Below are 27,647 nucleotides of genomic sequence, written 5' to 3'. Positions count from 1 at the left end.
TGTCCAATTTTCTTTTTCGTTGCTATGGCGGTGTTTGGGTGAAGCGACAACGCCATGGTTCCTCCTTGTGTTCTTCAATTTCCGCTAATTCAAGGAATGCAACTTGCGGTACATGGTTTTCCCTTGAGTTGTAAATCGAGCGAATTTTAGAAATAAGAAGTCTATAATAAAATTTTATACTTTATTAGATGGTTCTATTTAGATTAACATATCTGGATTGTCGGAGAAGCGCAATTTGCTAATTGAATAGAACGTGATCAAAAACATTAACGAGTGCAGAAAGTTAATGCCTTCTTTGTATCGGTTTGATGAAATAGTTAGATATCATCCTGCTGCTCGGTGCTTTCTACACAGCCTTTGAATTCTAAATGTGTGTGAAGGAAGATATTGCTTTTATTCTATTTTTCAAAATATAATCAAATGTATGTACATAATGATGTCAACCTCTAAGCTCCTATTTGCTAATAAATTAAGAAGCCAAAAATTGCACATTGAACAGAAGCTACAGGAATATACAACCGGAAAACGACCCAAGAGATGAAGAAACTCACCGGTGACTGAAGTTGTGGACAAGAATAGAAATGTTAGATATGCGTTTGATGTCGCATGGATGAAAGCAAGGCTCTTTTTCACCGATGACTTGGGTTTCCACAGAAAAAACACAACAGGAATCAACACCAACCATGTAGTATATCGAGTCCAAACTTCACTTTCCATTCCAATCGCCCCTCTGGACAAGATCTAGAGCTTTCAACCCAAGTTCTTCTTAATAGAGAGATTCCTCTCTCACGCTCTTGTATACTCGGTACTTAAGAACTGAGCGTCGTGCTCAGCTGACAAGTAAGAAATTCTTTAGATGACAATTTCTATTCATGAAAATCTTCGTAGGGTGAGGATCCACTTGAAGAATCACTGTCAAACGGAGTTGTCTCTCGTGGTGACGATGGTAGTGATTCTCTTTGTTGTGAAGATGAGGCTGAAAGTGATTCAAACATCATTCCTCAAGTAATCAAAGTGACATGCAGTCGATAAGCAGATAAAAAAATGCAGGAAGTCAAATACACAACACAGCTTTTAATACCTAATTTTCAAACCCAGACTCATCCCAAGTCTTGAAAGATAATGAGTTTATTGTAAATGATAGGTTTCAATGGCCAGAATAATCTTGAAAGTAACGGTATTCAATCAACTAAAGTATTCCTTCAATCTATCTAATATTTCAGTTTTATCAAAATATTAGTAATTTTAGAAAACCAAAAAAAAACTCATTATTTTTGTCAACTATTACCCTTAATTTTCAGTAGCTCCACTAAATACTTGCGCATTCATAACTACATTCTAACTCCTTTAGTAAGAATAGTTTTGTTCAAGACAAATATCAACCCAATAGGGGAGGAAGGTAGTTTAGAATACATACAAGTGTAATTCATATTATTTTTCATTCTGATTATTCATATGAAAGTTATCACTAGAGCGACTACCATTAGTTAGCAATGATGAGCACAGTAATAGAGAAACGAATGAAGTTAGAAAGTACCCATTATGCTTTTAAGTAAATGAAGCAAACAACCTAAAGGATAGGAATTGATCCAGAGAGAGGAGAAAGAATAAAAAAGAAGAGTCTCTAAACTTTGCACACAGCAGAGAGGCATCACAGGTTTAGCAAGCTTCCCATGCAGTGCACATAAGTTTTTTTGAAAGGAGAATTAGGACCTTCAATTTTTTAGCATACTTATAAGTCCTATTCAGAACCCACTCGATTTCCCAATCATCACAGTTCCCTCTCAACAAACTGCATTTGGAAAAATTAAACCTCACTACAAAACAAGTATTCTGTTCAGATACCTGTACTCTCTCTATAACTAACAAAATTATTACAGATGGATTTTAGACCTCGGATTTCTTTCTTCCAAGTTGTTATGGGCAGGCCAAGTTCAGCAACAGTAGCCCATCTATTTTACACTGTAAGTCAGCTAATTTAAATGGTTATTATGTGAAGGGATTCTTGATGACACATGGTATTTTCGTTCACAGTGGAGCAGTTTCTCCTCGCTTGTGAAAAAAAGTTTGGAAGACTGTCATCTGTCTGGGTTTTGGGCGTAAGCCTTGTATTGTTTATGGATTGACTTCAAATAACAAAAGATCAATTAAAAAATGGTTTTGACCAGAGTACAAAATTATGGTCATGGCTATTCTTTAAATTGTAAAGCAAACTTACTTGGAGAGTGCTAGTACATTCAAATGTCTTTTTCAATTATGCTAGTTTTGGGATTGGGTTGTGTTTATGGCTTTTCTTTGGTGCTTTAATGATAGTTTTGTACAGAGAATTTACATTATTTATATGTAGACATACCACTTCATTGCATCCTTTCCTTGAGCCATTTTAGTTTGTTTTCTTTTTCACTTTGTAGGGGGATTTCTTATTAAGTTTTTGTCCATACAAGTACTTCCTCTCTCCTTTCTTTCAAAATTATATACTATTCTAAACGAAATCCAAAAAACAACCATGAAACAAATCAATATTAAGTACTTACAAACCATAAATTAACAGCATAAAAGCGACAAACAAACCTTTTTGTCCTCTCGAACGGAACTTCTTAGTGTGCCTCCTAATAAGTTCTTTGGCTCTCGTGATCGTGAGCTGCCGAGCAAAAGGGGAGAAATCCATATCACTTTCGCTCCAATCACCTTGAAAATCATTCTCTGCTTCTCCCCTCATAGTTCTGAGCACAAATGCCTTTGCCTTGCGGCGTTGAGTATTGAACAATCCTCTAATGGATGTTACAAATCCATCACCCGCACCATCACTTGGACGCTTAGGCCACGATGGTGGATATTGATCAGATTTTCCTGTCTGCCCTTCATTGTCACTAAAGTTAAGATCAATTTCAGGAACACCAGCACCAGTATGCTGACTCTGGCCTTTGTCTTTAAATTTCCTACCCTACATAATCATTTAAAAGAAACACATTGAAAAGATTTAGTCGAACAGCTAAATTTTCCCAAAATAGGCCTTTGTTATTAATAAAATGTGGCAAAAGACCATTTTAACGGAAATCAGAAAAATAACAATTTCACTCCATTCTGTCAAGTTACTGCGACCACATAAATTTGAAGTGGTTGGTAAAAACAGCACACGGGAGTGAAAACGAAACAACAGGGTTGTATATGAGTATCAACGAAAAGAAAGGAGAGAGGAATTTGAGTCATTCATTACCTGCATTCCAGTTACAGACTTTAGGACTCCCCAGATTATGTGCTTCTTAACTCGTGAGAAGAGTCTTCGCCAAGTTCCAGTAAACTCAGTTCTATGAAATTGATCCATCAGTAATTTAAGATCATTTACAACAAATCGCTGCCCTTCATATGTAACCAATAACTCAACCTGCAAGAAATAATCCATGACATTTAGCTTCAATTTGAATTTCAGCACCAGAAGTGATGATAGACAACAATTTAACAAAGTGGGCCAAAATGATCAACCTGGCTAATTTTTATGTTGTGAAACTCCATCATCTTTCGTGGCCTAGATCTCTTCTCTTCATGAGACTTGGCCACCTTTTTCTCTTCATGAGATGAACGGCCACCTTTCACACCTTTGGAATCTTTTGATTTATTCTTAGCTGATTCATCTTGTTGCTTGGCAGAACTATATTGGCCATTTTTTGAGGAAGAGAAGCTTTGTAACACAAGCTCGTTAGCTACAGATTCTGCCACAGTCTCTTCCCAAGTTCTGTCAAAAGATGATGTCCTTCTCAACTCGGGGTTTGAACCAGTAACAGTACCAGAGTTTGCTTTGGCATTTTGTGTTTTTGATGCCTACAAGCAGGTTCCATAAATTCCTTGAGAAAAATATATCATCTAAAATAAATAAATTGGGAACACACAGGAAAAGAATAAACTATTTTCTTCCTTAGCTCTCCACAATGGAGACCAATGTTAGCATCTGCAGATATTATTAATAATCTGACCTGAGAACCATGTCATAGACCATCAATCAAATACTCACTTGAGCCGAGTCAACATGGACCGAAGGTTGACTTGTGGGAAATAGCATTGCAGATATGCCAGACTTGGATGGGGCCTCATACTCTTTTATTGAATGACTGCTTGAAGCAGAAGCTTCAAGAAGTGAACCTTTCTTTACACGCCTTGCACCAGCAGTGGTTGAAACCTTCCAAACCTCCTGTAAAAATAACTACTATTTTAACATTACAATTTTCCAGCTAAATTAGCCTTGGTTTTCGGAGATATATTATCCTAAACAAACCTGTCGACGTTGTGAATCTTGTTCTTCTTCTGGGAAGAAATATTCCCACATCATTCTGTACATTGTCTCTGTTAAATGAATCTTAAGGGGATAAATCTCCACCTATATTGAAAAGTAAGTTCAAGTAAGAAACGATGAACCAATTCAGACATTTCAAGCAAACCTTTGAACGGTAATAGCAAGTTTAGTTTCAGATTCTTAAAACACAATGCAGATTTAAAATTTTCTGGGTTCTTCATATTTACATTACTCTCACTGCAATTTCTGTTCAATATGAAGTTCACATTGCAATAGTTTATTCAAAGAAAGGTGCATCACAGGCATGTTTATAGAAAGACCTTCATTGATATGAACTAACCAGGCCACTTATGTGCAACATATTAAATATTCCTTCTCATATTAGTGCCCCACCAGAGTGTAAAAATATTCTGATACTGACTAGGAAGTATTATATTATCTTCGGATCTACTTGAGATATGTATGACACACACGACTTCAATTTTAACCAATGAGACCACCAAAGAAATAGCAAGAAGAAAAAAGCCAAATTTGGACAAGAATGGATTTTCATTTCTCTGCTTGGTTTTCCGAGTTTACAGTTGCCAAAAATATATAGAAATTATTACCTCAAAAAGTTCAAGGGGAGAATTTCCATCCTTTGGAGCTCCCTGCCGTGCATCCACACGTAGCATCACTTTTCTGAAAAAGAAGTTCAAGGAGATGGTCATGCAATACAGTACTTGCAACAAATACAGCAAGATCTAATATGCTTTTCCTAACCTTTAAAAATACATATAATTTTTTTTTAGCATAAACACATCAAAAAGCTACACCCAAAATGAACAACTTCAGAGTCAAACATACAGCAAATGTAATTGAATCCAAAAATAAAGTTCTTGTATACGCTCTACGTGACTGGTAGGAAATCCCACGCCAAACATCACTAAATAACACAAAATAACTATCACATGTATTCATATTCAATGGACTAGATAGTCACAACTTTGAAAGCCATCCTGAATTGGTATCACTTATCTTATTATATAACACTATACTGCACCTAACATTTTGAAAACTGCAATAGAGTAACTGCACCTAAACAAATTGTCCAAAAGTACAGGACATTTTTCCCTACTTTAGGCAGATCCACCCTAGCCAAATGAAGAGGAACACTCCTGACCTGTTGTATTTGCAGACATATAAAACTATATCATGACCACAAGCACAACGAATCGGTGAAGAAAGAGAGAGACAAGAACGGAGTTGAATCAGAATCTCAATAAAAATAGAAACATGACCTATCTCAGTTATTCAAACATATTAGAGATATAAATGTAAAGATTTAGTTATTCTACTGGATGTCAGTTAGTTATCAGTTTTTCTGCTATGATTAGTTTGTCACTCTCTTCTTGAGCCTATATATGCTCAGCTTGTATCTTTTTTCTCATTCAGTGCAACAATAATCCGTTGTTTTTCTGTTAATATTTTCTCTGTTTTCTCATACCTAAAACTCCGATATAGTGATGTGAGCTAGGAATTGTTCTGCAATGGCCAATTCAAACTCCTTCCCTTCTGTCTCCCATTTTCACAATTCTATAGCTGAAAAACTTGACGATTTCAATTATTTTTAGTGAAAACAAGAAGTTGAAACTGTCATAAAGTCGAATAGACTTTCATTGATTAGTTGTAAACCCAGTGATTCCTCCTGACTTCATTCCAAATGACGACCATGCTTTTGGAGAAATAAACCCAACTTATGAAGAATGGGAAGTCCAAGATCAAATCTTGATTACTTCGCTTCAATCTACGCTTTCAAAGTCAATCTTGTCTCGTGTTCCCGCATCTGTCCACTTGTATAAGGTGTGGGGACAAATTTATGACCACTTCTTCACCCAAATCAAGGCATTCACACAACCTACATGCCATTTCTCTTGACCACAAAACTATGAGTAAGTTGTTGGGAAAAAATAAATCCATTGCTGATGAACTTGCTGCCATTGGAAGTTCTGTTGATAAATACGTTGAACTACTCCTAAAGGTCTCGCACAGTAGCGTGCTCCAGTAATTTCTGACATTAAAAGTAAATTTGAAACACCTCCAATATTAACATTACTAACTGCTGCATTAGTATTAACATTACTACATCATGCCTCTATTCCTCTAAAATTTTGGGACTTTGACTTTAAAATTGTTTTCTACTTAATCAATAGATTGCCCACCGCAACATTGCAATTTAATTTCTTGAATCAGCTATCTTTCTGACAAGACTCTTGTGATGACTCAAAAGTAAATATAATAGATACCTTTTGCATAAAACAAAGATAACTGAAGCTCAACCTATATCATCTCCTATAGTCTTATCCTGCAAACTCTCTACAACAAGATCAGATTTATTTTCTGATCCTACTCTGTATACATCAGTAGTTGGAGCTTTGCAATATGCTACTCTTACAAGACCTAATATCAATTATGTTGTCCCCAAAGTCAGTCAATTCATATGATATCCTTTGGACACTCATTGCACAACAGTTAAAAGAATCCTAAGATACCTTAAGGGACTCTTTCCCGTGGTCTTCACATGCAATCAGCCTATGTAACTCAACCCTTTTCTATCACAGTCCTGTGTGATGCTGATAGAAAGTCTACTACTAGATCTGCAATATTTTTGAGACCTAATCTCATTTCTTGGTGGTCCTACAAGCAGCATGTCATTACCAGATCAAGCACCAAAGCTGAATATCGCAGCTTAGCGCAATCTTTAGCAGATATCATCTGGATTCAAGCTCTTTTGAAAGAATTGTATATTTCTTCATCCACTCCTGTCATGGTCAGCGGCAATCAAAGTGTTGTTGTTATAGTAAACAACCCTGTTTTTCAATCTAAAACGAAGTACATGGAGATTGATGTTTTTTGTGTTCGTGATCAAGTGTTATCCAAACAACTTGAAGTTTATCATATTCCTAGCTTGGATAAATGGGCAGATATTCTAACCAAGCCTTGTTCTTCTAACCGTTTTGAACTTCTTAGGCACAAACTTGATGTGTAGGATTTTTCCAGTAAGAATCCTTCCCCTTCAGTTTGAGGGTGATATTAGAGAATAAATGTAAACATTCAGTTATTCAACTGGATATTAGTTAGTTATCTGTTTTTCTGCTATGCTTAGTTTGTTACTATTGTAACCTCTTCTTGAGCCTATATATGTTCAGCTTGTATCTTCTTTCTCATTCAGTGCAATAATAACCAATTTTCTTCTATTAATCTTTTTTCTATTTTCTCTCATACCTAAAACTCTAATAAAATGAACGATAGCTATTAGTTAATGTCTAGTCTCACGCATGAGATGTATATACCTCGACGTAAGGGAATGTGTTAGAAATCTCATTGGCTATAGATAAAACGATTGCATAGTATATAAGTGAGTGCAAACCTGACCTTACAAGTGGTTTTGTGAGATTAACTTAGGCTTAAAATTCATTTCTTAACGGCTATTAACACCGGACATTGCATTAGAATTTGTAAGATCACTGGTTCAGACTTCCAGATAATTGGTGGAGCAAATAATCCGTGAGAACCAGCCCAAATTGAGTAAGAACTGATGTAGAAAACCAGTTTAAACCACTTTCAGTTTCATTATTTATAATGAATATATTGAACTTATACTATGAACCTCAAGAAAATTTAAAAATCTACCTGACTTAATTTTTTACAATATATTACTATATTGGTTGACATATTATATAAAATTAAAAAAAGTTAGAACAACATGGCAACAAATAGCACAATATCAACAAGCACCAAGGAATTAAGAGAAACTCCAGTGAAAATTACATACTTTCCCCATTCAGATGGAGGATTCCATGCTGACAAAAGCATATCAGACTTGACATTAGGCAGGCAATTTCTGACAACAAAATATTTTGTTGTAAACCGAGCAATGCCGACATCCTTGTAATCCCGGTCAAAGTCATATATCTAAGTATGTGGCAACATGAAACATAATCAGTTTAATCAAGCAAATAGTGACCAAAAAGAACTGAACAAAAATAGATACAAAACAAAATTGCTAGCATCAACCCACCATTCTCAAGCAAAGGAGCAAGGACAAGAAACAACAACTAAACTAAAAAAGACTTATGTGTTTTTTCCATTGTCCAAGATAGCAATTATGGATAAAACATTCAATGGCTTACAAAGGTATAAGGAAAGCGTTAATCATGTACGAATGCCTTCTACATTATGTAGTCTAGGGAAAATTTTGTCTCAGTCCAGTGTTCAGAAAATCTTTTCACTAGAAACAAACACCTTTTATAAAAGCTCTCTCAGGAAGCTGACAAAACGTAATTATTTCTCTAAAATTACCTAAATCAAACACATGCCAAAGCAATAAATTTTAGATTTAGAATGTATTTAATTGATATAAATATTAACTTAGAAAAACATGATACATAGAAGAAGTGATATTGAGAAAGCATTGGGTACTTGTGATAAGCAAATTTAGCGTGGATTCACTAAATTTTGCAAGGAAACATATAGAGAAGAGAGCACAGGGTTCAGAAAATAACTGTTACCATGTCATTAATCTCAGCCTCAGCAAAGGATTTACCATCAACAAGCATGCTCCAAACAACTTTATTAATTTGCAAAGATATGCGCATAGCATAGGAAGGACTTTTATTCTTCTCCTTCTCTGTTAGTCGTAGTTGGGCAGCTTTTTGAAAAGCCATCCTTAATGAGGCGGATGCTGCCTTTCTAGATTTTTGAGCAATTACAAGTTCTCTCTTCAGTCCCTGGACCTGCCAGTGTTGACTATTGTTGATTAGGTACACACATCTGTGGTTAGTCATATACTGAAATATGCATATAAAGTAATAATCTATACATGTCAAAACTATATCACAAATAATAGTAGAATGAATTTACCTGTGAAAACCTAGCATTCCACATATGTCAATAAAAAACGAAACATCAATCGTTCTGTTATAGTTTTTACTCGTGTGAATTGTGTAATCATGTATTTGAAAGTTGGAATACTATTGTGACTAACTCAGTTAGCTACAGATAGTTAGGTTTCAGTTTCTCTAACAACGCAGCTACAAAATAGCTGAACTCATCCTCCATTATATCTGTGAATTCCTTTTCAGAATGCAATACAATTTCTCTGTTCTTCTTTCAATACCAATATTTCCACTCCTTCAGACGGGGATTGGAAGCAAAGCCCCAATGAGTAGAAACATCAACATTGATGGGAAAACCCAGACTATATAGCCATACATGAACAAACTAGACTAGAAAAGCATAGTCACCTTCAAAAAGTATGCAACTTAAAAAAATTTACGAGTTATCTTTCATGTCACATCTACTGAAGATTTGTTCCTCTTATTGTCATACACATGTATATATACACACATATATACATACATGCATACATACAAACATATATATATATATATATATATATATATATGGAAAGAACGTCAACTAGCTCTCCTCCCAACAATATTTAATTTATTAACAGCTAAAAATTAGAATATTCAGGAACAAGATTATATGATATAAATAGAATTATCTAGTCACATCAATTAGGAGATTGTTAAAAACATTCATTTCGTACCAGCAAAGATCTTCCACCAGATATCATCCATAACTCGCTTTCCTTTTCTTGATGTGGTTCCCCATAAGGATCACCCCAAAGAGACAATTTTCGAATATCATCAAGAAGCAACCTTTGTTCCCTCTCTGTTTTTTCAAGGTTTATTTTTGCAAGTTCCACCTCTTCAACACCGTCAGGAACCACCTCATCTGCTTCCTCTTCAACATCCTCATAATCTTCGGCAGGAAAGGATAAGCTACTTTTTCGAGGCCTGCATTGTATAGTACACTGATTTAGTTTAAACAGTTCATCAATCACAACATCGAGGACTTTGTTGAAGTTCTTAACATGAAAAAGGAGATGACATCTTGAATAAATATCACATAAGTCAACTAACTATAATACCTAAATTGAAATCGTACCTATGAATTAAAAGAAGAAGATTGATTTAAACATCTTAATGAAGAGTGAATTTAAAAAGATAACCATGGTGGCATCTATAAACATCTAACCATGTCTAATCAATGCAACAATAGATATTAAACAAAGTGAGATAAATAGTACATCAATAAGGAATGAATCACAAAATGAATGAGTGTTTGAAGTAGGTAAATTGACAAAAATGTAACAGAATGAGTGCAAGCACAGTAAATTTGTCCATACTTTGGCAGGCGAGCAAATAGAAGATTGGTCAATACATCCAGCATGACTTGAAACTGGCGTGATGTCATTGTTGCCTCTATATCATGAGAATTAAATGTGAGCTCCTTCAAAGGCTTCACCTGCAGTAGTTTAAAAAGTGTATATTTATTAAGGGGAAAACGTTACACATGTACATGTTTACAGAAATGAAGTCTAGAACAACTCACCTTCAATTCTGGAGTTCCCCCTTTGTGCCTTGTATACCGAAAATACATACTACAAGGCATAAAAACTCTTTCAAGAAGAGCCCCCGTACGCATTACCTTTGGAGAGCTTCTAAGAATTTTGGGAAGCCACTGCAATCCAGCACCTGGATCAACATCTGTTGGTGCAACATGAGCCTGCACGTGCTCCAACATGACAGAGAATTCCATTCTTTTCCATGTCATTTCAGGTTGGTACTCGTTAATAGGAACATCTTTAGATACAAGTGCTTGCTCAATTATCTCATAACCAACATGAAAGACTGAATGAAATGACCGAGCTAAAACTTGGCCCCTTACGGCAGCGAGCAAAAATCTACCCTGCTTGACAAAAAAAATTGATATTTTAAAAAGAATGAGTGATGTCCACAGTATCAGTAAAAGTATAAAAAGGAATCAAAATAAAGAAGTACCAATGACATAAAACAAGTAACAATCTATTGGAGTTTAGTTGTAATGTCACTAACTCTCGGTTAGTAATAGATTTGGCATATTCAGAGAAAATGAAGAAAGGGTAAAAGATTCCATTCTTCATGAGAATAAGAGAAGAATAAAATCTACAGTCAAGATTGAGAAGAGTGTTGAGGAAGATGACTGTCGTGCAGAACATCCTAAAAACTGAAATTCAGTCAGTGTAGGAAGTCACCTACTAAAAAGACTACAGTGAACATTGTACCCCAAAATACTGACATACACCTTATTGATAAATATCCTTTTTTATTATAAAAATGTAGCAAAGACAAATAAGAAATATTCTCCATCATAAAAATGCAAAGAAATATAGAAAAGACAAACAATTAAGCCAAACCATATCTCAAACAAGTATCACAAGAAAGTTCTTTTTGTTTCTGCTTCATTTAATCTGACTCAAGCACCAATGTTGAACTCAGTTTCTCATCATGATAAAGAAACTGCTGCCGCAATGACTCAAAATGTGCAATATCAAGATGCAGGGGCTCATGTCACTAGTTTTTGTGGTTCCTCTTCATTTTGTGGTGGTCACAGCTCCAGTTAGAGTTCATGATCGTAGCTGAGGAGGCCACTTTCCTGTGCTATCATTGGTATGATTATAATTATCAGCCTCCCACTCAAGACAATTTTTACTTGAATTCTCAAGGAAATTCATATCAGCATTTTCAGGGAAATTTTCATCTCTTCCCTCAACACCAACACTTGGCTCCAGCTCCTCTATACCCTCCAGCCAGCTAACTATTGTCTTCCTTCACAAAAATTAGAGCATCCACCTACTACTATGCTAACCAACACCAGAGCAAATTTGCTACCTACTCCCAACGTTCAGAATTCCAATTCCAATTAGTTCCCTGATTTTGGTGCGTCCATCCATGTTACTAGATATAGTCAAGATATTCATCAAAATGTTCCTTATGAAGGTCTTGAACAAATTTACATTGGTAATGATCAAGGTTTGCCAAGTCAATCCTCCAGATCATCCTATTTTTCTGCTCCTGGTGATAATCCTAACATTTCTTCAGTACTTCATCATTTACTTCATGATCCTACTATCACTAAAAATCATATCGGTCAAATTTGCTAAGGACAATTCAGTTTACTTTGAATCCCATGCTAATCTGTTTTGTTAAGTATCACGTTGGTTCAAGGACGTGTTGGGCCTGATGGTCACTATATGCTTTTCCTAGTCTTTGGATTAAAACTTCTCCTTCCAGCTCCAAGTCACATGCCAAATTTTCCATTTCCATTAATTCTGCAACTAGGCTAGGCTAGGGTATCCTAATGCCAATGTCATTAAACTCGTTTTTCAGTAATGTAATCTTCACCTTTTAATAAGGAAGCACCTTCATTTTGTAAGGCATGTTGTATTGGCAAAGCTCATATATTTCCTTCTTCCTTACCTCATACTGTTTATCATTTTCCTCTAAAACTTGTTTATATTGACTTACAAGAACATAAAATGAAAAGGGACCAAAAAAAGGAATTTAATAAAAAAAAAAAAACTGAACGTGAAACAACAGAAAACCAAAAGAGAAAAATCTGTTGTTTTATACTCACATTTGCATCCTCTGAGTGAAGATTAAACTGTGGCTCAATAACATTCACCATGAAATGTCTAGTCCCATCTAAATCATCCGAGTTCTCTTTTTTGACTGCCAACACAACAAAATGAGTAAAATAATTAAACTCCGTAAAAAAGTACTTAGTGTTCAACAATAATCATGCAAGAAACAATGTTGTCTGTTGTAGCAGAAGCCGTTTTTAACTATATATTTTATCATGTATGTTTATCTAGCCTCTGATCTATTTTGAATGTCCAAGTTGACGGCAGTTAACAAAAATTCTCAAAAAGAAAATGGGCATACCAGATGGCAAGTTGTCCACTTTAACTGAATTTGGTGAAGATGTGAGTGATCCAGGAGTACTCACATTCTGCAAAAAAGACTTGGAAATTTTACCAGTTGGAAGGCCCTTAGAAACATCGTCCTGATGGAAATCAGAACCACAACGCTGTTTGTTTTCCTCAAGTAATTTTCTCTGTGCATACTGCTGGGAAGGAGAAGGCTTGGCTGGTTCAAAGGCTTTGGACAGACCACCAACCCAAGCCCAAACAGCATCTCTGTTTCCAATAGTCCACAAAAGCTTCAGACCATACACAAACACACTCTGACAATCATCAGCTACTACTACATTGTTACCATCATCATCACTTAGGTCCGATCGCATATGATCATCTGTTTCACTCCCATTTTCATACCCAGACCGTATATGCGTCATCTCGACACTTCTTCTTCCTGCTTCTTGCCATGCTAATAACCTAGCAGGATCAGCCTTCGGAGATTGTCTTCTGATGGTGAAGTAATCAGAGGATAAAAGAAATCCATCATCACGATTTTTTTCTGTCATGTAACCCTTTTCACTGGGAACTTTGTCAATGGATGCAGATTGAGAACTTTTCAGTATCATGTTAACTACTTTGGCAACACTGGCACATTCTTCTTTGTTTATGAAAGCCTTTAGCATATGAAGATCAAGACCTTGGTAAACAAGATCAAGAATATCACGCTTGCTTTCAAAAGTATACTTTTGCTTGCCCCTACTGTAACACAGTTCATATTTCAGTTTCGTCATTGCAAAAGTCAGTCCTCTCGCCGGATCATCATCATCTAGAGGCATGTTCTTTATACAGGCTGGTGTGGCATCTAGACGGAGCATAAATTCAGTCATCACTTTATCTAATGAAAGATTGCCAGATCTGGCAATTCTTGGAATACCAAAACGAGGCCACCGAGAAAAGCTGCGCAGCTTATGTGGAGGAATGTAGTTCAAACTCCAGAACTTTAGAATCCATGCTAGATCATGAGCTCCAAAGTTAAATGTTGGGGACAGAGGTGAAACATTCTGGGACGTTTGAAAATTATCAAATGCAGTAGCATCACCCTCAATATCCCTAGTAATGGAAGATGAGGATTCCTTTTGTGATGGAGGAGGAAAGGGTCTAAGAGAGAAGTTCCATCGAAGGGAAAGTGAAGTGGATCTGAAGGGATCAAATACTTTATCACGAGGTTTGCCCTCAGCTGGAAGTGCAAATAAATAATGATTCATGGGATCTCCGGATTCACAATCCCAGTCCATTGTAACTTCAAGAGTAAAGACAGGCGCTTCCAGAAATGCACCTGAGACACCTGCTGGAATTTTAATGCCTCGTTTGTTCGCCAAACTCTCCAAACTACTCAACAAAATCTTAAAATCTTTGGCAGAAACAAAAACACGACCATCAGACTGGTGCATCTCCATAGAGTTGGTCACAATTTGAAGTTTGTCAACCTTTTCATAAGGATCTGTACTTGCTAAAACATTCCATTTTGATTCAGAAAACATTAAGGATATTCTTCCATGGATGTAATTTCTCATGTCATCCCACCATGGCAAACTTCGCTCCTTTTTTGGTGGCAGGATAAGTGGACCAGGATTCATTAAACTTAGATTAGCCCTCCGAAGTGCTACGGTGAAAGCATAACTAACATCAGCAAAAGCTGGTTCATAACCCACCCCAAATGATACCTCACCTTTCTGGAAATGTATGGGCAAATCAGAGTATGTCTTCAATGGTGGAGTAGTACCACTAGCTGATCGTAGCATACGAACTTTTCTCCATCTCCCAACATAGACATCTTGATATATTTGAGGCTGAAAGCTAGTTGCCTAGTTGAAACAAATGAATAAATAAATGAAAACGAAATGGAAATACTATCATGTTTATTATAGCATGAGAATGATCCCCCAAAGAAGGGTAAAAGAATTTAGTTTGAGTAACAGCAAAAATAAATTAACAGAACCCTTAAAAACTATTATTGAAATACATGTAAGCAAAGAATAACCAAATAATACATGTATGCCCACAGGTTTGAAAAAAACAACTATAATAAGGTCCTATTAAGGTACAGGAAACAAAATGTTCTGCCATGCTTGAGTAACAGAAAACATGTATCCCACATTCACTGAACTATTGATAAGGCCCAAAGAATGAGTGGGCTCCCTCAACCTCAAGCCCACGATGGTACCAAGGCACAGTGGGGAGAAGTATATGTGAGAAAGAAGGATCCAAGGGTTGAGGTGGCAGGTAGATAGAGGAGAGAGAAATCAGGAGGGGAATAAGGAAGATTCTATTTGATATTCAGTTTTGCAAAGTGTGGGGACAGAGGTGTTTTCTGGCTGAGAGAGGAGAGGAACCATTGGTGTTGCTCTAGAGAGGAGCGTAGTTCTGGGTGGGATTTGTTATCCTTCTATTTCACGTTTTCAATTTACAGTATAATAAATACATCAGTGTGTTTTTTCCTTCCTTGTTTATTTTTTCTAAACTTTTAAGGAGTGGGTCTGTATCAACTATTTATACGCCCCTTCTGTACAATAACAGGACCTTATTAACGAAAGAATAATCAGAACATGCAATCAACATAAACATGAAAAAAAAAATTGTGTATTTAGAAGGATGGTAGACAATGAGATTTCTTAAACTTACCTGCTGAGCCAATACAAGATGGCCTTCACATTTACCGGAACTTCCAGAGAAAAGAGGAAATGTGTAATTCCGAAGCTTAACTACAAGAGAACCTGTATTTAAGAGAATATTTGTCCCATAAAGTCGGGAAAATGGTATATCTTTCTCAAGACAGACAGGATCAAGCTTCTTCAGAACCTCAATTATACCAACCTCTCCACCATCAATTTTTTTCAAGCTTACATCTAAATCTGAGGCAGATATTGAAAGAAGAGATGTCCTTGATGTACTAGGTCTGAAACCAGATTGAAAATCATCCACACAAGCACCAGACCCTTCCGACAACACAAGATTCTGGCACGCCTGGTAATATGATCGAAATGATCGTTTATAAATTTCTTCCCTCATGGATTCAATAGTAGAAGAATCTTTTACATTAGCCTCCACATTATTAAAAGAAACTTTTCTTTCTTGAGAAGAACTAACGGTGTCAGTTGATTTGGAACCTTGTTTTGCCTTCGATATAAATTCATCTAGAAAGTTCAACCGAATGGCTAACTCAGCAGCCTCCTTCTTCAGAAGCTGATAGTGCTCATCAAACCATCCCTGGATTGGTTCCTCTTCAATATCAGCAGTTAGCTTACGTATGCAAAATTTTATGCATCCAAATTGTACGGAGCTAGGTTTCTTAACTTTAGAGATCTCTTTCTTTACGGGAAAAATCATTTTTTTCTTGGCAGCAATTATGAGCTTCAAACCTCGCAACATATCTTCGATGACATCATCAATGGCACGCAATTGCAATCTGTATGGCATGATAATGTGAAAATCAAGACCTTGGACTACAAAATCCCATGTTGTCACATGTCCTTTTACATCAGATGCATTTGCAGAAACACTAGGAATCCGGGAAATTTGCATTCTACTACTCTTGAAGACTCTAGCTCCATTCAAACTAAGCATAAGTCCTTCAAGGAGTACTCCTATACGAGCATTCTCAGAGAAAATTGATTGCACCTGAACCATGGCCTCAACTCCATCTCCTAGCCCAGCCGAAATACTTAATGTTTCTACATCGACAGCAAAAATAGATTCTTTCTTTTTCTGCTTTTCAAGGTACCCTGATCCAATGGCAGATTCTTTTTTCCAATTAGCATCTTGAACATGAGACAAATCTTCCATGTGTTCATTGCCATGCTCCTGAAGCTTACTATTGTGTACAAGTAGCTTCAGCTGAAAAACAAGTTCAATTAGTGATAGATGTACATCAGGCTCCCACCTTACAGTGATATCGGTAGCACTAAAAAGAGAACAGACAGCAATGTCTTTGAGACCACCTGAACGCTGTACAAATTTAGCATTTTGCATATCAAACAACGCCACATTTGTTACTTCCCTATTTTCCTCCCTGTATTCCTGATAGGCAGATTTGGCTCTCTCAAGTTCCATCTGTGTGGACTGTTTCTCTTTGTTCACACACAAACTAAATCGAAATATTTCAAGAGAGACAGAGTACTTCAGCTTCTGGTTTTCATTAGAAATAGTGGAGAATATATTTGCATTGCGTGGGGTACCATCTGCTGACACATTTATCAAAACTCTACCCCCTTGTGAGCCATAATTAACTCGCTTGGGATCTGGAACAAATGTAGTTTCCAAACCTGTCTCACCCCATACATGTACTGAACACCTCTCAAGATTGAATTTCAAAAACTGAGTTCCTTTACCAGAAGATTTTGTTAAACGACCTTGACTATGAGTCAACTTTTTCTTTGAAGCAGATAAGCTTTTCAAAAGAGCTTGAAAAGATACGGCTGTTGACACAAGTGATTCTATACGCTTGAAAGTTAGACATAGTGTCATACCAGTCACATCAACTAACAAACCTAGTCTACACTTAGGACCATCTCCTTCAGATGATTCCACATCCTTTTTCCCCCAATCCAAATTAACCTTCGCAATGTGCATAACGGAGCCACAATTTGATTCCACACCAAAAACACTTTCTTTCAAGCATTCTTGATATTCATCAGCTAGGTGAAGATTTAACTCTCCAAGTTCAGTGTGTACTGTAGTCCCCATATTTGAAATGTTGTTTGCGAACAAATGCGATGATTGAGAGCAACCCTAAATTTGGAAGCATTAAAACAAACGTTAACTTAATTATACAACTTGTATGAGTAAACTTGGAGGGCATAAGCATAATAACTTCCGAAAAAAAAAAATCAATAGACTTAGTAGAAAGGAATATAAATTGCAAAAAAGAAAACCAACCCAATATATTTCCAATGTGCATGCTGAAAATCAAAATAATATATTCTTTATCCATTCTAACTATATAGCCATGTGATATAGAGTACATATAATATCTCCATTTATGTATAATTGAAAATAAGCCTACAAAAACAAACCATTGTGTGTTCAAACACACGGTTTCAGTCTAATGTCTTTGTTTTCTCTTCCATAACAGTATAAATCATAACCTAGACACCATTCAACAAAAACAGTCACAACAAATAGTGAAAGCAAGGCTTCATAACTATACCTGACCTCAGCCTGGTTAGCATTGTGCTACCAGACACTTTGACTCTTTACATCTAACAACTACATCTACATGAAACAATTTCTAGAAATGCTTCAACATTTTAACAATTGATATTTTTTTAGAATAATGAGAAGTAGATATAATCATGCTACTTACATGATAAACAGGAGAACCAGCCATATTGAAAAGCACTATTGTCATCTCAGGAGCTGAGACATTGCATGTCCACATGATTGTCTTGCCATCAGTTGATTGAGGCTTTGCATCAACAGATGCTTCTTCTCGAAGTACCATCCTTTTCTTCTTAGACGAGTGGAGAAACAACCAAGGCTTTAACCTGCTCATTATGATGTTGCACTGAGTACCTCCTAACTTGATATCAGTTTCAGCTCTAACAGGTGATATTGGCTGATGCAGAGGAAGCATCCCCAATAATAATAGCAATAAGTTACCGCAGCAAATAAAGAAAGAAATATTCAAACTCCATGAACAAATAAAAACAAAAGGATAAACAAATCTGAGGTTAAAAACAAAGGGGTGGGGGTGGTCGGGGGAAGGTGGGGAGGGATTGAGTGGAGCATGTGACAACCAATTAGCACATATAAAGTTACAGCTTAATCTACCCTGAGAAAAACACTTACCTATTTTCTTGAAAGATTTATTTCCATTCTTGTTTTCACTTCTAAACAGGATAGATTTATATATTTATTTTTCAAGTTCTTCTAGAACAATGTTAGGGACAATTGTTTGTGGATTTATGCACCAACTAATGACACCAGTACTTAACCTAATTATTAGTACAAGTACAACACAGTATGTCATTCTGAAATCATAATTCATATATCTCAAGTATAGTGATACTTGCCTTTCATATAGAAAAAAGAAGTTAACAGTTTCTGCAATGCATATAGGCAAATTTCTAAGAGTCCAAGTATATATCAACATTTTTTCCATCTTATTACCAGACATTTACATCTGGCCACTTATACATAAGCAAATTTTTGTATAACAAAATGTATTTTGTTTGCACAATAATCTCACACATAAAACCGATTGTTGCATCATGAGAGCTCTTGAAGTAAAAATGACAAGACTTCCCAGGGGCCAGTTAGCTTTGCAACAGGCGTGCACACACACATATATACATGTGCGTGTGTGTGTAAGCATGTGTAAGTTTACAATTTTATTTTTTCATTCTTCAATTTGAGTATATTTTGCCCAGTGGAGCAAACCAAAAGGAGTACAGTTTCACAAAGATGCAAAAGCTACAGTAATGGACTGCAAACCACTTACCTGTACTGGGATATATACAAAAGAGGCCAAATCCACCTTCAATATCTCCAGGATGGAAGAACCTGCTTCTCTCAGAAGCTTTATAATTAAACAAAAACAAAACTTGTCAGCAAGAAACAAAACAGTGAAAAATAAGAACCATATCACAAGATCTGCCAAAATCAACAAACTCCATACATGTATTTCACTAAACTCCAGTTGGAAATCAAGGCGTGTACTTTCCCCAAGATCCTCTGTGGATCGTAATTTGGTGCTTTTCAATTGGATGCCCATGATGTTGTTTTCAAGGAAAAGATTATGTTCACGATGCACAAAACTCACATCCAGCTTTGGAAGATTGAAGCTGACCTATCAATAAAAATTTACTTACACAGTTGACATTAAAACAATTAAAAAACTTTAAAACCATTTTCATAACTACTTTTAACAGATCAAACCAACAAATATAACCAAAGTTGATCATCAATTTAAACATTATATGTGTATAAACACTTTCAATTTCAATGAGACCCAGATTTCTGAATAAAATGTACTCAAAGGAAGCCAAAATTCACCAAGAACACAAACACTGGAACACATACGCAGAGAGACTTACAAGTGAAGGAACCACATTTTGCCCAAAAGCCAAATTCTAGGGTCCAGCAAGCCATAAACAGTAACAGAATCAAGACTTTGAAGCAACAAGATCATAACTTACGCAGTTTCTCTACCCTTCATATTTCTGAAAAAAAATGAAAGTTGCTTGAAAAACTAGAGCTATCCACAACAAGGAAACCCATAACCAAAGCACCACATTAAGAACATAAAGTTGGGGAAAGTGGCACAAAGACGCATCATTACACCACACAATCAACTAAAAAGATAAACTGATGATATAATAAATCTTTCTGATTAGGTAGATCAATATTCTACACGACACAAGAAAAATATACAACATTCAAAATTAGCAAGACACTAACTCGTAACAGAAATAACTAGGATAGATAGGAAACCATTACACAATCATAGTTTGATGGGGGTGGGGAAATTCAACTACATTGAACTAAGCAAAATCGATGCACTAAAAGTTCATACAAAATAAAGTTGCCACCAACACATCATTTTAGTTCACAAGAGAAGGAAACATTTAGAGAACAGAAAGACAAAAGTACAAAACTTTATCTGTTGTATTGCTCATTATTTATCAAAAAGAGAGCAGATACTAGACCTAAAAGTGCTACACTAGCTTCCAGGATTGTATGTCAGTGGACCATATTAGAGAAAAACAAAATGTCTAGACGCCAGACTGTCTAGGCAAAATATTGTAGATGAATATGCTCCCAAAATAAATCAAGAATAAGATTGGAAAGCCTATAGGATAAACCTACAGATTTGATAAAGGCAGCCAATTGTTTCAATATTATCAGATCAGAACTACATTATTTTTATTTATTCTGGCCCCAACTTGTTCTCAAAGAGAAAAGAGGTTCTGCAAATATTTTTCAGTTAATAGCAAAATATTAAAATACTGTCAAGGGAACATCAACTAAGAGATTGTTTGTTTATAGGGAACATCAAGAGAAACTGAAAGACAAATTTGAACATATTAAAATTTAGATCTAACTCAACCTTACAAACTAGCTATAAGACAAGGATTGCAAACTTACATACTTTAATTTGGTCATGTTTATAGTTGATGTGAAATCTCAAATACACACCCCTCATGTCAAAAACTATGTCATATGTGTACAGATTTTGTGACTAGTTTGTTTATCATCTGGTAAAAGCGTGAGTATCACTAAGAAGGTCTCCGATACCATATTAAAATTTGGGTTTGGACCTTACTTAACCATACAAAATCAACTTACATTAGATACTTTAATTAGGCCATACATTACTGGTAGATGTGAGATCTCCAACAAAAAGAAAGAGATGCAAGAAATAGATTCAAGTAATATTCACCAAGTGATACATGTCCTAAAGATAGTAATATGCAAACTTTTGATATCCAGCCAAAACAAATGGTTTCTCTTAGAAAATGAAATGAATGAAAATGAAGAGAATTTTTTAAACTGGTTATTGTATTGGTGTACTCCCAGTGTTTTTTATATGCTTTGCAGTTTTTAAAATGATTGTTTGTGCCGATTACTTATCCCTTGCATTTGCCTTCTATTGCTCCGTCAATAAAATAAAAGTGAGGGTTAGAAACAGACAGGAAGTAGGTTAAATTCACAACCTTTTCAGGAAACATAGAGCTGTACTTGGAGAAAGCGACAAGTGTTTGCATCTTCTTTGATGGCCCTTTTGCACCCACAGAATCAGCATGATGCCCTACTTTGCTGCCAGGCCCCAAAGAAAACTCTGATGAACTCTTTCTCTTCAAAAGCAACTCCTCATTCAAATTTACATTGACCTCTCCACTAGAAATGTCCATACTCTTAATAACTATACCCACTTCCCTGTGGCCAAAAAAAAAGACAAAACTAATTGTAGAATTTGTATGACCACAGAAACAACAAATAAAAATAAAATAAAATAAGGACAGAATCCAAGTTAATCTTAGCCTGCAACAACAGTACAAGATACAAAAACAAGTTTAGTGAATAAATTGACACAGCAAACCAAGCGTTAGTTTAAGAGTTCCCTCAACAGAGCAAAACAATAGATGAACAGAGACAAACATATATATATATATATATATATATATATATATATATATATATATATATAAAGAAGGAAGTTCCATTTGATAAAATCAATATTAGAGAAATTTATACACATGGCACGCCACCAAACCTTTGAAACAAACCAAAAAAAACTTGACAGATGATTTGACATTTTGAAATATGATTTCTACCCTGCTATATTTGTCAAATTAAGGTTGTATTTGGCCCATCTTTTTCTGGGCTTCTGTTCTCCTTAAAAGGAGAAATTGGGCCACAACTTTTTCTGGAAATCCCTAAAAGCTTAGGCAGCTTAATTTATAGAGAAGAAAAGGTGAAAACAGTTTAAAAAAAATGAGATAAAAGGACTTTTAGAATAAAGCTACAAAGCTTCTCATTACTCTTTGGGGAATGGTTATACAGTGAGCAATGAAATGCGGTTATACGAGACCAACACTAACATCAGCAACTTGCTGCATTTCTTTCTGCAGCTCTCCCCAAGGATGATTCCAAAAACAACCCCTTGCCTCACCTCACTGCCACCCACCCCCACCACCATGTCCTCCCTTCACCCACCTTATGTTTGTTGCATAGGCATCTGGTCATTATTACTATGATATCACTTTAGTTCCTGAGGGCTTTCACCTCCTTTCCATCACATGGTTGACTTGCTTTTCAGCTGGGTCTTGGTGCCTAACCTTGCACAATCAGATAGGCATGTTATTTTGGATATCTTGCATTTTCAGAAGCACTAGGTTGGTAGCCTCCCCATGCCCAGCTTCTACTTCACTTTAAAAATTCTTGTTTAGAGCTTTAATTTTCAAATATATTTTAAAATAAGGGCCGAAACACTTCCTAAATGTCTAGTTCTGTTATTTTAGATCATAACTGAGTGTTCTACCATTGTATATTAAAAGCTCGCTTATGGCTTGAAAAGACCCATTGTGTTCCAACTGTACGGATTACATGCCAGACAGCTTACAGATCATCTAACAAACACCTACATCTTACCCAACCAGCATCCAGACAAGTGCAACATTAATTTAAAAAAAAATGAACATAGAGAAAAGATATACCTATCATGATCAAATTCACACGAGACAGAGAACATTTCGCAGAAAAAAGGAGCTGAAGACCTTTCTATAGCAGTAATGGATGCCTGGCCAGAAGAACTACATCCTTCACCACTTAAATTAGATATTAGGTCACAGCTGACCCGTGGCTCACCAATGTGAACAAAAATAGGAAATATATGCAGTCTAACTAATAAATTTGACTTGGATCCACCATCTTTAGATATATCTAGATTCAATTCCTTGATCTCAACCGTAGACTTTGGAGTCTGCAATGTTCAATAGAGATTCCCAGTGAACAAAAAAGTTATAATAAGATTCAAATGGAAACAATAAAAGAATCAAGTTTAAACTTAAAAGTAGACAGTGTGAAACTTATTTTATTTATAAATATAATAATAATAATATAATAATCATTACATTTGATGGTCTATTTTTAAATGTATTATGTGCTTTGCATGCACTCCAAAGGTTATGAAATTAAAAGTCAGTATGTGTTTGACCATACAAGCAGAACAATACAACTTTATGGAGATGAACACCTTCAGAACCAGATCAGTCACACAAACTGACAAATATCTTGCAATATTGCCCACAATCATCCACTTCCCCCTGCCTGAAGCACGGGATTTCCTAGTTTTCTTCTTCCCTGGGGTTTTATCTGGAGGCCTCAAAACAACTTCTAGGTCACATATTAACACTTGTAGCTTGGGATCCCGAGACATGAAACCCACACCAAGTTTAACCAGGGACTGGCGTAAGCTGAGTTTAATTTCACCAACAGAAACAGATTCAACAGCACCCTGTGCATATTATAAATCAATAGATTATATCACCATAGATAGGGGTCTGATAACAGAAATAATCATCAAAACTCTTAATGGAATAAATACAGAGTATGGCAATCAGCTGAAGAAAATTGATAGCAGATTCAGAAGCTAAGAAAAAACTTAGGGAAAAATTGTTGAAGAGGAAACTTACTCAAAAGGTACGGGATGTAACAATTTAACTATTCAATATTTACATCATTTATTACAACAAATTCCAAGCACAAAGTACATTTTAGTCTCTCTACTCTCTAGTCTGTAGTCTAATATTCACCCCAGTCCCTCAATGCCCTTCAAATTTCCAAAATCGAAATAAGGCATGTGAGTATAGGCAAAGACAAACCTTTTTAAACTTCACTACCACGTCCCTTAAACATTTCCAACCACCAACACGAAATCCAACAGATGCTCCCAAAATCCGGCTTAAAATCCAAGCCACCAGCCCAGAAGCGAATCTGTAATAAAAATTAATGAACATGGTGGTTCAAAGTCTCCAAAGAATTTTTTGCAGAACAAAAAACAAAAGTATCGGAACATAATACTCAATCTTAAAACACAAAATACTATGTACTTGTCAATTGCACTAGGGATAAAACAGAAAATTTACGGCAACTTGGCCAAAAAACATCAATGTTACATAATTTGATCATAAAAGTTTGTGTATTCCTCCATGGCATCTCCACAAGGATCATCACCCCTATTGAGTTGTCTTCCCTCGACAGCAGGATTGTCAACACCACCACACACCAAAAATTAGAAACATGTAATCAAATTTCAATTGCTCTAGATCCTCATCAAATAACAATATGAGAGCCTACCGCCACTCCTATTCAGTTAACTCATAATTTATCTAAACTATGTGTACGACTGACAAAGAGGAACAATAATATTTTAGATCAAAACTAATGGCAATAGACACATTTACATTCAAATAAAGCATCATTATTTATTTCTAAAGTTATCAAGAATAAGATGTTTTTTAAAACATAAACTACACAATGAAAGCATAATTAAAACTAAGGCTTTTGGTTCTTTAACTTCAATTTTACGTATAATTGATTGCTTTTTTGTGAATGATATAATTTTGGTTGAGGAATCAAGCACTTAACTTTGAAAATAGACTTTGGACTTTTGAAATACACTTCGGAAATAACGGGTTTATTCTTGAGAATAAGGAAAATATACGCAATGTAGTTTAAAGCAAGAGACAAGAAAAATCTGATGTGGAAGTTAAAATGGGGGAGGAGATGTTATACCACAGGTTTCTAAGTTAAAAGATAAGGGCACAACACTACAAATTGATGAGGGAAATTAATGAGAATGTCAAAAATGGGATTATAAGGGGTGGCTAAAATGAAGAAAGCCATTGGAAGTTATTTGTGAAAAATACCTATCAAACTTAACAGCAAGTTTTACCGCTGTGTCATTTGTCTGGTTGTACTCATTGGTAGTGAATGCTGGGTTTTGAAGGAACAACAAGAAAAAAAGGTCAAAGTGGCAAAATAAAGATGTAAAAATGGATGTGTGGTCATACAAAAATAGACATGATAAAACATGATTGTATACAAGAAGAAATCAGTATGCTGTTTGAGCAAAAGATGATAGAAAACCAATTAAGGTGGTTCAGACATGTACAAAGAAGGCCCCCAGAAAGTACACCAATGAGAAGAGTAAATTAAATGATTTTTAATCTGGTTAAGAGAAGAGAGTGATCAAGAAGGACATTGGAGGAATTGGTCAGGAGAGATCTCATGGTAAATAATATCGCTAAAACTTTGGTCTTCAACAAAGACGAAGACGTTGTGTGATCCATCGAGCTACAGAAACATCCTATCCGCTTACAAAGTTATGTTAAAGACATAATTCTCTCCAAATTCCACAAAAGTAAAAACCTTGAGCACCGCATTTCCCCTTTTTCATTAAGTTGTCCAAACTTGCTAAGCTATTAAGAGTGATTTCACAGCTCATTAAAAGCACTTTCTCCTAATGTCTGAGCTATATGTTTTTTATAATTCTAAGATTAGTAGGTAACCATTTTTTAATGCTAATCATCTCTATTCGTGGTGTTGACCATTCAAATGGGATGCAAAGTCTGTCCAGCAAACCAGCTTCCGAGGTTTTTTGAAGTCGATTCAAAACTACAAGTGCAAATTAAATTTTTACTTTGGAGGGAACTTTGACCTTTGAAGACAAGGCTACATTTAGAACAACAATTTTACTATATAGGTTCCAAACAGTGGTGTAAACATGCAATCAGGTGAGAGATCCAGATCAATTAAAGGACCAGAAGAGTCGTTTCTTGATACTCTAAAGATAAACTGAGTAGATTTTCCATTATTTCCCAAGCATCCTAGTTTCCAAAAGTAATCGTCTTTTAGTCCAACGCCTTGCACTTCAATGAACCCAATGAGAAATATTGATAACAAAAATCTCAAAATTTCAATGTCAGATTAAATATTCCACTTTCACCGTGTCCATGTAATTGTTCAACAGTTCCAAAGGCAGTAGTAACTTCCTCCCCTTAGACATAGAAAACACTAGGTCCACTACATTTCTCCAAAATACTGCTTACAAGACCACTTAACTCCTTCATAACCATCGAAAAAGAATGATGCGGCACTAGTACTAGAGCACTCTCCCATTTTGACTACACACCTAACCAGTTGCGTTGCCTCTTACTACACCAACTGTCTTCAGTAAACACTCCTAACAATAGTTCAACAACACTTTCAACAGGCAAACAGGCCTACTAAATCATCAGCAACCATTTCAAGTGTCATCAGACAAGTAGTTCAAAACACACTTCTCTCTATTCCAACTAACAATATATCAGTAAGCGACTTACGAAACTCAAGTTACCGACTGCAGAGAAAAAAAAAGTACAAAAATAACTGAAGAACTTACATGAAGACGAGCCACAATGTAATCGAGAGTAGCAAGAATCCGAAGAGGAAATTGACCGGAGAAGCCGCCATTTAAGAAGGGAGAAACGAGTGGTTCGAGGAAAACGAGTCAATTTCAATCGAACTCTAAGAATTCCGCGAGCAGAAACACGTAAGCGGTTCTGTCGCGAGATTCCATCAAAGAGAAGACGACAAGAAGAAGAAGAAGAAGAATCAGAGAGAAAAGGAAGCGACAAGTGAAGAACCCTAGAGGAAGAAAAGAGAGTGACGAAGGGTTTGGTTTGGTGGTTGAGAGCGTCGTGATCGGAAGCGTTGCTGAGTGATGCTTTATAGTTGATTGCTCAGATCCGATCCGTGAGATGCTCGGTGATCCAGGGCGAGTTGGGTTGGGTTGGGTCTGTGAGAAAGTGGGGGGAGTGATCGGGTGCGACGCGGTGCAGGAGAAGCTGCAACGATTTATAACAGCGAAACTATGACGTGGCTCGCTGGTAAAACTAAACCAAAGCAAAGGGTCACTTTTTTTGCAACGCTCCGTTGCGTGGTGATGGCGGTTACTCGCTGCGAGGCTACGCTAAGCTTCTTTCTTTGCCCGCGCACTTTCCTCATCATCTCTGCTGTAGTTGAGTG

General features: G+C 36.1%; 1 protein-coding gene across 5 annotated transcripts; it reads right to left on the bottom strand.

Annotated features, from left to right (window-relative positions):
- Nucleotides 1-371: 371 nt before the first annotated feature.
- LOC114164156 (protein SABRE) lies at nucleotides 372-27,647 on the bottom strand. Of its 5 annotated transcripts, XM_028048700.1 has the most exons (23): nucleotides 27,022-27,647; nucleotides 24,461-24,572; nucleotides 23,833-24,093; nucleotides 23,294-23,559; nucleotides 21,791-22,013; nucleotides 19,753-19,923; nucleotides 19,576-19,653; nucleotides 18,439-18,690; nucleotides 15,759-17,864; nucleotides 13,102-14,941; nucleotides 12,794-12,888; nucleotides 10,730-11,086; nucleotides 10,524-10,642; nucleotides 9,882-10,131; nucleotides 8,839-9,063; nucleotides 8,103-8,242; nucleotides 4,897-4,969; nucleotides 4,271-4,372; nucleotides 4,010-4,186; nucleotides 3,484-3,819; nucleotides 3,218-3,385; nucleotides 2,572-2,944; nucleotides 372-976 (listed from the first exon to the last, which is right to left on the bottom strand). In XM_028048700.1, the coding sequence occupies exons 1-23, from the start codon at nucleotides 27,090-27,092 to the stop codon at nucleotides 867-869; spliced, it is 7,905 nt and encodes a 2,634-aa protein (XP_027904501.1). In that variant the 5' UTR covers nucleotides 27,093-27,647; the 3' UTR covers nucleotides 372-866. The 5 variants fall into 5 exon arrangements, with proteins under 5 accessions (XP_027904501.1, XP_027904503.1, XP_027904502.1 ...); XM_028048702.1 differs by lacking the exons at nucleotides 23,833-24,093; nucleotides 24,461-24,572; nucleotides 27,022-27,647 and having other exon boundaries at nucleotides 19,753-19,918; nucleotides 23,294-23,542; XM_028048701.1 differs by lacking the exons at nucleotides 23,294-23,559; nucleotides 23,833-24,093; nucleotides 24,461-24,572; nucleotides 27,022-27,647 and adding an exon at nucleotides 20,171-20,296 and having other exon boundaries at nucleotides 19,753-19,918; nucleotides 21,791-22,008.

The sequence above is a fragment of the Vigna unguiculata genome, chromosome 9, assembly GCF_004118075.2.
Source record: "Vigna unguiculata cultivar IT97K-499-35 chromosome 9, ASM411807v1, whole genome shotgun sequence".
Taxonomy (NCBI): domain Eukaryota; kingdom Viridiplantae; phylum Streptophyta; class Magnoliopsida; order Fabales; family Fabaceae; genus Vigna; species Vigna unguiculata.
The sequence above is the reverse complement of the archived record's forward strand: the minus strand, read 5'-3'. Positions and strand labels throughout refer to the sequence as shown.

Excerpts from the sequence above, each read along its gene's own strand:
- LOC114164156 (XM_028048700.1), bottom strand. The coding sequence starts at position 27,092 with ATGGCGGCTTCTCCGGTCAATTTCCTCTTCGGATTCTTGCTACTCTCG. Across the intron at positions 19,654-19,752 it reads TGGAGTTTAGTGAAATACAT|CTTCTGAGAGAAGCAGGTTC; the intron begins GTATGGAGTTTG and ends TTAATTATAAAG. Across the intron at positions 4,373-4,896 it reads CTCCCCTTGAACTTTTTGAG|GTGGAGATTTATCCCCTTAA; the intron begins GTAATAATTTCT and ends TTTTCAATATAG.